Here is a 12,076-nt window from a genome sequence, read left to right on the forward strand (position 1 = left end):
ACTGTACACACTGTACAGACATTCATGAGCGAGGATAACCCTTATCCATTGTATACTAAAAGTAAATTACATTCTGTTAGCATACCAGACCACAGTGCTGGCTGAGAATAGCAGTGTGGATGCTACCCTCAAGAATATGATGATGTGTGGTCATGGGCTTAGGTGTCACTGGATTAGGAGAGGAAGAAAGGGTCAAAGAAACCAAGGGGCCTCTCGAGCGGCTCAGCGGTCTAAGGCACTGCATCGCAGTGTTAGCTGTGTCACTATAGATCCAGGTTTGATTCCAGGCTGTGTTGCAGCCGGCCGCGACTGGGAGACCAATTAGGTGGAGCATCGTTCGGGTTAGGGGAGGCTTTGGCCGGCCGGGTTGTCCTTGTTCCAACGCACTCTAGCGACTCCTGTGGCAGTCCGGGCACATGCACGCTGACACGGTTGCCAGGTGTACAGTGTTTCCTCTGACACATTGGTGAGGCTGGCTTCCAGGTTAAGTAGGCATTGTGTCCAGAAGCAGTGCAGCTTGGAGGGATTGTGTTTCGGAAGACGCATGGCTCTTGACCTTCGCCTCTCCCGAGTCCATACGGGAGTTGCAGCAATGGGACAAGACTGTAACTACCAATTGGGGAGAAAAAGGGGTGTAAAAAAAGATATACATTAAAAAAACTATTCACAGGTCTTCTGCCTTAAATGAGGCAGCTCTTTTCTCCACCAATCTTGTATACTGTTGTTCAACTGTGTCTTGTTGTTGAAGACAAAACACATGATCGTTATAATGATTCTCTCTTGATTGAGAACTCTCTGTTCTTTTTCTTTAGTTGTTGTTTGGTTCCCAGGGTCTCTATTAGGATGTAGCCTAAATGTCTGATAAGGTCTCTGAAGCTCTCACTTGTATTGTAATTGGCAGAGATATCAGAACATGAACTACACTGCTGTTTGGCAAAGGGCTTCAGTGTCAAAACCACGGTCTGCTCTCATGAGAGAGAGGGGGGGGGGGGGGGGGGTGAGAGACAACACGGAGAGAAAGCAAGGGTAATGAGAGCGAAGCCTAGCAGCTTTTGGCAGAGATCCTAGGAAATCACTCAACACATTGCAGGTTCAAGCATGATTGTTTGAAGTTGTGTTGTTTTTCTATTTGTGAATTCGTTTCAGATAATAGAGTGACAGCTGTTCAGTAGTAAGGCGTGTAATTAAACAACTTTGTATGCCTAACGCATACTGCTAATTGACAGTTGTTGTCATCTCTTCAATTTTTGTCAAAGAGCAATGAACAAAAGCTTGGCATCTATTGGATTTTCCATCCATTAGGCAAAACAGTTGGGATTCAATTTACATAAAAAGGAAAAGATAATACAAATGAGAGACACAATAATTACAACAATGACAAATAACTTTTATTAAATCTTTTTTTGTAGTTAGTCATAGCTGCTCCAACACATTTGTGTATTTACAAATAATGGCCTTCGTATGAAATACAGTACATTTGCAGAACATTCTGGTGAAGAGAGTTGGACCGGGAGAGAGGGAGGAGTTACACCAGTCTGGGGAGGTGAGGACAATAGGGCTGGGATAACATACCGTCACTGGGGACAGGGACAGAGGACAGGGACAGAGAACAGGGACAGACAACAGGGTCAGAGGACAGCGACAGAGGACAGGGACAGAGGACATAGGAGGGCACAGTGGTGTCAGGTTCAGGCTACATGGCTACAGTAACAGGTGCCAGGTGAAGAGCTCCTCCTAAAAGACTCAATTCACCCTGTAACACAACTGCATCTCATACTGTACATCAACTTTTGAATGGAAAATTACACAAGTTAACTGATTCATGACATTGTGATATGGACAGAAAACCAACACTTAACAAGCTTTACAAAATCTCCTGAATTCAGATAACAACATGGTGCTGCTGACTACTGAAGCTTCCTCTGAAACCATTGTAGTGAAGATTAAGAGGGACCACAGACAAACTAAGCATGTACAGGGACTCAAAACATTAGGCGCCTAAACCACATTTCAGATGCAAATACTACTAAGCTCTGGTCAAAAGAGGAGGGCGATGGGAGTGCAGTATGGTTCTTGGATGAGCATGGATGGATATAGTGCACTTCCAATAGTAGAGCCCTTAACTTGGGCACTTCAACCTCCACACACACACTGTAACATTGATATGTGAAAACCTTACACAAAAGATATGGACTGTAACATTGATCATGTTTCTCCTACTAAAAGATATTAAACAAATGTAATCAACAGTTTTTGTTATCCAACATTGACCTTATTCTCTCACTAACAGCATTAACAATGTGTCTTTGTTAACTGCGGTTGTCCTTCAAAGAGGTGTGAGATCCACTGCTCTAACACTACGTTATATGAGACTACAGCTGGATACACAGTATCCATGAGACAAGCTGATCCTTGTTTCCCAACATTGACTGGCTGAAGTGAATGATGTCAGTCACAATGAATTTCAGCTTTTCTTATTTAAAGTCTTGTTCAAACTGAATCCCACACTTGCAGCCAACAGAGGCAGAGGCTAATGTATTTCTCAGTGATAGTCCATCCCCTTTACAAAGAATGTGAGTTGGTGTCAGTACACTAAATAGACTATGTATCAGACAGTGGAGGGAAATATTTACCGTGTTCCTGTGTTTGAGAAGCCCATCACTATTGATCTCAGCTGGCCTTCTCTCTCTCCTCATTACTCATTCCAGTCCTCTGGTGGTAAAAATTACCTCTGGGCTGAACAGGACACCTCTCTCTCCCTGCTAGTGAGCCTATCCAGAGGCTGAATAGGACACCTCTCTTCCTCACTCTCTCTCATCTCTCGTTCTCCCTCCTGGTGGTCGATTTTTCTCATTCCAGAAATAACTAGCGCATGGCCCCGCAGCATGTGGTCTGCTTGGACACCGCTCCTCACGACATCAAAGACACGGCTAAATCACACTAGAGCTGCAGCTGCTACAGATGAAACTAACGTTGCCACAACCTACCTTCAACTTTTGGAGAAAGGTTGGAGCTGTTGGGACGTGTGGGTTGATCATCACTGAATGGTCGCTAACCTATCAATATCAATGAAGGTTTTTGTTGTTTGCTTGGGGAAAAACTCAAGAATATTACTAAGAACATAATTGAAACTAATCATACTAGTTATAGAGTCATCCCTGAACTTTTTGTTTATGTACAGTACATAATTGTAGTTTTGTAGAGGTTATGACAATGTTTAAAAGAAGTAGTGGATGGTAATATGGGCTGACTTGTTAGGACACATACAGTTTGTGTTTACTGTTACAGGGAAGAAACACAGTTATAACACACATTCTTACACCCTGATACAACATCCAACTATGTCCTCTTCCCTGAACTCTGTTAGATAAAAACAATCCAATTCCATTTTGAGTCCAAGCCCAGGTATTACATGTGTATGAAATATAACTACACCTTTCCAAAATAAAAAGAGAGACTGGTGCTTTTAAGTGGTGGGATGTTTTGGGCTTGTCTCTGCACTAGTTACAGTGACTGAACCAGAACAATCAGAAAAGGGAAAGAGCACAAGGACTCAACAATAAATAGGAAAATACATTTGCCTGACAAAATACCATATCAACTCCCAGGCTCCTCGCAAATATACACCCGTGTTGCTTGCTAAATTTGAATTACGTGATTCATTTAAAAAATACATGAATTGATCACTAATTCCCCTAAAAGGACACAAATTGCTAAACATGAGTGCTTATTTTTTTCCGGTTCAGCTAAGATCGTTCACTCCCAGTCTCTGAATCATCAAATCCAACCCCCATCTCATGAACTTCTAATGGACTCTTCAAAGGCAAGAAAAGAGAGCCCCCTCCCCTTGGCAACAGGACTTCTCCAAGCAACAACCATGGCTCTGGATCCTTGATTCACCATTGATTGACCAGCATGCCTTGTCCTCATTTGATTGGCCAGTATGTCTTGGCCTCATTTGATTGGCCAGTACTCCTTTACTTCATTGCCATTGGCTGATCTGATCAGTCACAAGCCATCTTCAAATGATCATAGATATTTGCTGTAAGACTTCATCATATTCTCAATCAAAGTCATTTGGGGGCTTGAAAAAAAGTTATTTTTAGTAGTTCTTGTTCTGTTGTTTCATCTTGCAAAAGGTATGGTGGGACCACAAAAGGAGAGAGTGATTGTGTTTGTGTGTGTGTGTGTGTGTGTGTGTGTGTGTGTGTGTGTGTGTGTGTGTGTGTGTGTGTGTGTGTGTGTGTGTGTGTGTGTGTGTGTGTGTGTGTGTGTGTGTGTGTGTGTGTGTGTGTGTGTGTGAACGTGAGAGAGAGAGAGAGAGAGAGAGAGAGAGAGAGAGAGAGAGAGATGATGGGGACAGCAAATTCACTGGGAAACTATGACCTTCAAATATTAACATCTACAGGAAAGTAAAATGACAAAATGAGAGTCAAAAAGGCTTTTGGCATCTTAACTCCCCAAAGCAAAGTTTATAAAAAGGTCTTCCCCCTTAGAAGTCCACCTCTCCCCGGCACTCAGACTGTCTTTTAAAAAGTGCACCTTGGGGGTTGTATGGTCCAGTCAGGGCGAGTCCACTCCGCCCTGTCTAAAACCCTCAGGCTGGGCGCTATAAAGACAAGATGGCTGCACAGAGAACCAGGGCGGAGGTGACCAGCAGGCCGGTGGTCTGAACCCGGCCCACCGAGTTGACGTCACCTCGGGACGGCTCGGCTGATTCGTGACTGGTATCATCTAGATGGAGGAAGAAAGGAGGGAGAGAGGAGGAGATAAGAATCCCTGAGACATCAAGATATATCATCATTTAGCTGCAACGACTGAAACATTAATGTATGAAACGGAGTGGTGGCTTTGTCATTCCATCAACTTTCTATGTGACTGACTCATCCATTCAGCTGGTACAATGGGAAACTATGAGCCCCTTTGGAATTCTGTATTAGGAAATATAATTTGTCATACCCGGGTACACAGACACTCTGAAGCATGCAGGCAGGCACGTACCCCTACACACAGTTTATGGAGTCTTACAAACCTCTTGGTTCTAGGGAATTGTCCACCCTCTCATTGACGTCAAAGACCCGATCGTGAACACTGACAGTTTTCACACAATTGTCTGCAACAAAAGGAAAGGGTGGGACGTGAACATTCACAGCGAGCACAAGATTGATATTCAACTCTCACACAATGCATTTAAAGTTTTTTCACAGTTTGAAAGAAATAGAAAATAGAATGTTCTTTCAGAAATCCACTTACTTGCTGGTCTGACAAACACCTTCAGTCGAAGGCAACTTCTCCTTCCATTGTCAGCAACGGTGTTTGCTGTGAAAACAGTTCAGTTATGTTAGGAACAATGCTTATAGACATACGTCAAACAGAGAGCTATCACATCCCAAACAGGGTGAAAATTCCACTGACTTGAAGGTTCTCAATGGATGCAATTTGTGATAAATGTAGCATACTGTCTGTCGATCAAACGCCTGAAACACATCTTTCTATTGGCTACTGAGTGAGGGCAACATCTGCACCTCAGACTTCCATTAGCTTCAAATAACAAAAACACATGCTCCCGAGTAACATCCACATCTGCTACTCAAACTTCCATTGGTTCAAAGAACAGTCTGCACCTGCTACTCAAACTTCTATTGGCTCCAAATTTCATCCACATCTGCAACACAGAAATCTATTGGCTCAGAGTAACATCACCATCTGCTATGAAGTATTTGATTGGCTGCAGAGACCATCAAAACCTGACACTGAGTTCTATTAGCAGTAAATTAGCACAACCCTGCTACACAGACGTCAACTCTGGATAACTGGAATATGACAGCTGCTTCACAAAATCTCAATGGTGGCAAGTCACTTCGACTCAGGCCGCTCCAACTTCTGACCTGCAACAACTAGACAATGCCACCTAGGACATAGTCACCAAACAAGACTGCGGCGGTTTCATATTGTGTGATGTCTTGAGAAGCAATAGTTCTGAAGTCCCTATCACTCTTCTATACGGAAAGTAGGTTGTGACTGAGATCTTGTTCTTGTTGCTAGTTTGACAGACTCTGACCTGTGCTTGTATTAATCTATAGAATGGCTCTGTTCTTCTCCCACCCCACCCAGACAGTGCTCTGTGGGCCTCTGTGTCCTGACCACATCATTTCCGGGCCTGCCTGGGGTCTCAAGCTGCTCTTAATCTAGTCATAAACCCCCACCAACCCCTCAGGGCACCATCATGCTGTGTGTGTGTGTGTGTGTGTGTGTGTGTGTGTGTGTGTGTGTGTGTGTGTGCGTGCGTCAGAGAAAGAGCGAGAGAAAGGGAGAGCGAGAGGCAGTTTGTCCTATAGACTATCCCATATCCTGAGATTCTCTTCTTCAAGCAGCAGTCATCGAAATTGTTAAAAGGTTTTGAAAACAATTCTAAAAAATAGAACAGGACAATGGATGAAGATACTCCAAACGTTTAGAATTTAAAACATCTATCAGATATTGACAAAGCACATAACACATTTTACTCATGCGGGCAAATAATGAGTTCAGGGATTTTGGTGGGAATCCAGGTATTCAATTTATTGTAAAAAAAATATTATTTGATACACTGCCGATTTTGAAGGTTTTCCTACTTACAAAGCATGTAGAGGTCTCTAATTTTCATCATAGGTACACTTCAACTGTGAGAGACGGAATCTAAAACAAAAATCCAGAAAATCACATTGTATGATTTTTAAGTAATTAATTAGCATTTTATTGCATGACATAAGTATTTGATACATCAGAAAAGCAGAACTTAATATTTGGTACAGAAACCTTTGTTTGAAATTACAGAGATCATACGTTTCCTGTAGTTCTTGACCAGGTTTGCACACACTGCAGCAGGGATTTTGGCCCACTCCTCCATACAGACCTTCTCCAGATCCTTGAAGTTTCGGGGCTGTCACTGGGCAATACGGACTTTCAGCTCCCTCCAAAGATTTTCTATTGGGTTCAGGTCTGGAGACTGGCTAGGCCACTCCAGGACCTTGAGATGCTTCTTACGGAGCCACTCCTTAGTTGCCCTGGCTGTGTGTTTCGGGTCGTTGTCATGCTGGAAGACCCAGCTACGACCCATCTTCAAAGCTCTTACTGAGGGAAGGAGGTTGTTGGCCAAGATCTCATGATACATAGCCCCATCCATCCTCCCCTCAATACGGTGCAGTCGTCCTGTCCCCTTTGCAGAAAAGCATTCCAAAGAACGATGTTTCCACCTCCATGATTCACGTTGGGATGGTGTTCTTGGGGTTGTACTCATCCTTCGTCTTCCTCCAAACACGGCGAGTGGAGTTTAGATGAAAAAGCTAAATTTTTGTTTCATCAGACCACATGACCCTCTCCCATTCCTTCTCTGGATCATCCAGATGGTCATTGGCAAACTTCAGATGGGCCTGGACATGCGCTGGCTTGAGCAGGGGGACCTTGCGTGTGCTGCAGAATTTTAATACATGACGGCGTTGTGTGTTACTAATGGTTTTCTTTGAGACTGTGGTCCCAGCTCTCTTCAGGTCATTGACCAGGTCCTGCCGTGTAGTTCTGGGCTGATCCCTCACCTTCCTCATGATCATTGATGCCCCACGAGGTGAGATCTTGCATGGAGCCCCAGACCGAGGGTGATTGACCTTCATCTTGAACATCTTCCATTTTCTAATAATTGCGCCAACACTTGTTGCCTTCTCACCAAGCTGCTTGCCTATTGTCCTGTAGTCCATCCCAGCCTTGTGCAGGTCTACAATTTTATCCCTTATGTCCTTACACAGCTCTCTGGTCTTGGCCATTGTGGAGAGGTTGGAGTCTGTTTGATTGAGTGTGTGGACAGGTGTCTTTTATACAGGTAACGAGTTCAAACAGGTGCAGTTAATACAGGTAATGAGTGGAGAACAGGAGGGCTTCTTAATTAAAGAAAAACTAACAGGTCTGTGAGAGCCGGAATTCTTACTAGTTGGTAGGTGATCAAATACGTATGTCATGCAATAAAATGCAAATTAATTACTTAAAAATCATACAATGTGGTTTTCTGGATTTTTGTTTTAGATTCCGTCTCTCACAGTTGAAGTATACCTATGATAAAAATTAGAGACCTATACATGCTTTGTAAGTAGGAAAACCTGCAAAATCGGCAGTGTATCAAATACTTGTTCTCCCCACTGTATATACAATGTCTTATTGTATCAGGTATTTTTAAATATTTTGTGTTAATACATAGAAAATTATATGTGCCTCATTTGCATAAATAATGTATTTGCATGCATTCATTCTAATCAAATCAAATGTTATTTGTTTTAAGAAAAATACATGTTACGAATGTATTTATTAAAATAAACTGAAGTTAAAAAAAATAAGAAAATAGAAAAATAACAAATAATTAATGAGCAACAATAAAATAACAGTAACTAGGCTACATACAGGGGGTAATTCATTAACATCAAGGGGTGGAACAGGGCTGCAGCCACCAAACACCTTCTCTGTCTACCCTACCTGCTCTGTCTACCCTACCTTCTCTGTCTACCCTACCTGCACTGTCTACCCTACCTGTACTCACCTGCACTGTCTACCCTACCTGTACTCACCTGCTCTGTCTACACTACCTGTACTCACCTGCTCTGTCTACACTACCTGTACTCACCTGCTCTGTCTACCCTACCTGCTCTGTCTATCCTACCTGCACTCACCTGCTCTGTCTACCCTACCTGCTCTGTCTACCCTCCCTGTACTCACCTGCTCTGTCTACCCAACCTGCACTCACCTGCACTGTCTACCCTACCTGTACTTACCTGCTCTGTCTACCCTACCCGAACTCACCTGCACTGTCTACCCTACCTGTACTCACCTGCACTGTCTACCCTACCTGCACTGTCTACCCTACCTGTTCTTACCTGCTCTGTCTACCCTACCCGAACTCACCTGCACTGTCTACCCTACCTGCTCTGTCTACCCTACCTGTACTCACCTGCTCTGTCTACCCTACCTGCTCTGTCTACCCTACCTTCTCTGTCTACCCTACCTGCACTGTTACCCTACCTGTACTCACCTGCACTGTCTACCCTACCTGTACTCACCTGCTCTGTCTACACTACCTGTACTCACCTGCTCTGTCTACACTACCTGTACTCACCTGCTCTGTCTACCCTACCTGCTCTGTCTATCCTACCTGCACTCACCTGCTCTGTCTACCCTACCTGCTCTGTCTACCCTACCTGTACTCACCTGCTCTGTCTACCCAACCTGCACTCACCTGCACTGTCTACCCTACCTGTACTTACCTGCTCTGTCTACCCTACCCGAACTCACCTGCACTGTCTACCCTACCTGTACTCACCTGCACTGTCTACCCTACCTGCACTGTCTACCCTACTTGTTCTTACCTGCTCTGTCTACCCTACCCGAACTCACCTGCACTGTCTACCCTACCTGCTCTGTCTACCCTACCTGTACTCACCTGCTCTGTCTACCCTACCTGCTCTGTCTATCCTACCTGCACTCACCTGCTCTGTCTACCCTACCTGCTCTGTCTACCCTACCTGTACTCACCTGCTCTGTCTACCCTACCCGAACTCACCTGCACTGTCTACCCTACCTGTACTCACTTGCACTGTCTACCCTATCTGCACTCACCTGCACTGTCTACCCTACCTGTTCTTACCTGCTCTGTCTACCCTACCCGAACTCACCTGCACTGTCTACCCTACCTGTACTCACCTGCACGGTCTACCCTACCTGCACTCACCTGCACTGTCTACCCTACCTGTTCTTACCTGCTCTGTCTACCCTACCTGTACTCACCTGCACTGTCTACCCTACCTGTACTCACCTTCACTGTCTACCCTACCTGCACTCACCTGCACTGTCTACCCTACCTGCACTCACCTGCTCTGTCTACCCTACCTGCTCTGTCTACCCTACCTGTACTCACCTGCTCTGTCTACCCTACCTGCTCTGTCTACCCTACCTGCACTCACCTGCACTGTCTACCCTACCTGCACTCACCTGCTCTGTCTACCCTACCTGCACTCACCTGCACTGTCTAGACTGCCTCATTAATTACTGTTGTTGTCACGTTCTGTTTGTGTTAATAGCAGTGTGTCAATAGCAGGATACCCTCGGATTAAAAATCAACATGCTTGGCTACATATTACACCTACTGTATCTATACATACTTTACATTGTTTGCGAGATCAGACATAATATCACTATAATCTGACTATTCATTTTTGGAAGTTGCTTTCATTTCAGTGCATCTCATTTGTATGCATTTCAACTGTATTAAATGATTACTTTTTTAAATTCCACCCATCAAAATAAAGTAATCGTTCTTGTGATATAAGTGTTAAGATGGTGCATTATCTCCCTGACAAAGCTTTATTGTTCTCATAAATGCAACGGAAGACTGTGTTCCATTGAGCCCATTTCAGCCATTACCGGTGTGTTTGGCAGGTGATTACAAACATTTCCGCAGTCGTAACGTTAATGGAAATAAACGACAGGCACACGCAAGAGTATGAAGGACTTGTAGGAGTGAAATGAAAGCAATAAATCCAGCGAGATTTAAGCGACAAGTGGATTTTGCAGCCCCAAACACATGAAAAAGACAGATCCTCAGGTGGGTGGGGCATGGTCGTTGATACTTCTTCCCAGTGAATGATACTGGCAGTAAATTCCAGATAAAAACTAGCCTTGTCAGTATTTCCACAGCGGAAGACTGGACTTCCCATTTCAAAGCACTTAGCGTGACTATGAAACAAGATAGAAATTGTCTTTAAAACTTGATGATGAGAGTTATATTGGCAGTGTGTTGGGGGAAAAAACAGCCAGGGGTGTCAATCATGACTCTTTTGTCTGTGTCAGCAAGTATCATGTAACTTACCTCACACCCCTACAGTGGCAGGCACACAGGCCAGACTGCACTAGCTCCCTTTCCATTCAGACAGACAGACAGACAGACAGACAGAGTCTGGGCTCCACAACACACACCACACAGCCAATAAACTGCTTTTCTACGACTCTGCCTCACGCGCTGCGACACTGGATCTGTGGTTAGTCATGCCATGCAGCCCAGCAGAGAATAAACTAGCAGGGCAGAATAGACAGACTGGAGGACAGTAAACCTCATGCAGACACTCAGAGTATACAAATAAAGTACAAATTCAGAAAACATCCTCTCATGAACACACACCATCCTATGAACGTGTCAAAGATGCTCCCACATACACAAAAAAAACATTTAACCTTTACTTAACTAGGCAAGTCAGTTAAGAACAAATTCTTGTTTACAATGACGGCCTACACCAGCCAAACCCGGACGATGCTGGGCCAATTGTGCGCCGCCCTATGGGACTCCCAATTATAGCTATGTGTGATTCAGCCTGGATTCAAACCAGGGTGTCTGTAGTGACACCTCTAGAACTGAGATGCAGTGCCTTAGACCACTGCACCACTCGGAAGCACAGACATACACAACACCAGACACACACAGACATACACAACACCAGACACACACAGACATGCGCAACACCAGACACACACAGACATACGCAACACCAGACACACACAGACATACACAACACCAGACACACACAGACATACGCAACACCAGACACACACAGACATACGCAACACCAGACACACACAGACATAAGCAACACCAGACACACACAGACATACACAACACCAGACACACACAACACCAGACAAAAGCTAGGGGCTCAGATGCCGTGTAACTTAAGTCTGAACAGGGTTCATCTCATTATCTATGTAGATCTTCAGACTGTATCTACGGAGCAGGACCTGGGCTTTTGAAGCCAGGGCTTTACAGCAGACAGTCATCCCCAGACACACAGGGAGAGCCAGACTCTCAACTGTCTCCCCAGAAAATTGGATTTCTATCCCCTGAGATTAGGATCAGACTTCCCTATTGGCTCTATTAGAAAAACATGCAGCCCTAAGCCTGGGAGAAGCCCGGGTTCACATCCAGACATCAGGACAGGCTGAACTCTGACCCCCTCAGGCCACCCCTTCTGATCCCCCTGATGGCTTCCTGCAGGCGTCTGTCTGCCAG

At 44.6% G+C, this 12,076-nt stretch overlaps 1 protein-coding gene across 1 annotated transcript in view; it reads right to left on the reverse strand.

The window, feature by feature from the left end:
- Window positions 1–1,365: 1,365 nt before the first annotated feature.
- The window catches only part of LOC139408602 (ephrin-A5b-like), a 60,991-nt gene continuing 50,280 nt past the window's right edge, over window positions 1,366–12,076 (reverse strand). The window contains exons 3-5 of the mRNA XM_071152674.1: window positions 5,254–5,319; window positions 5,033–5,113; window positions 1,366–4,734 (exon numbers count right to left, since the gene is read on the reverse strand). Of these exons, the coding sequence (XP_071008775.1) occupies window positions 4,610–4,734; window positions 5,033–5,113; window positions 5,254–5,319 (272 nt within the window). The 3' untranslated portion in view covers window positions 1,366–4,609. The remainder of the gene's footprint in view (window positions 4,735–5,032; window positions 5,114–5,253; window positions 5,320–12,076) is intronic.

This window comes from Oncorhynchus clarkii, chromosome 5, assembly GCF_045791955.1.
Source record: "Oncorhynchus clarkii lewisi isolate Uvic-CL-2024 chromosome 5, UVic_Ocla_1.0, whole genome shotgun sequence".
NCBI lineage: Eukaryota > Metazoa > Chordata > Actinopteri > Salmoniformes > Salmonidae > Oncorhynchus > Oncorhynchus clarkii.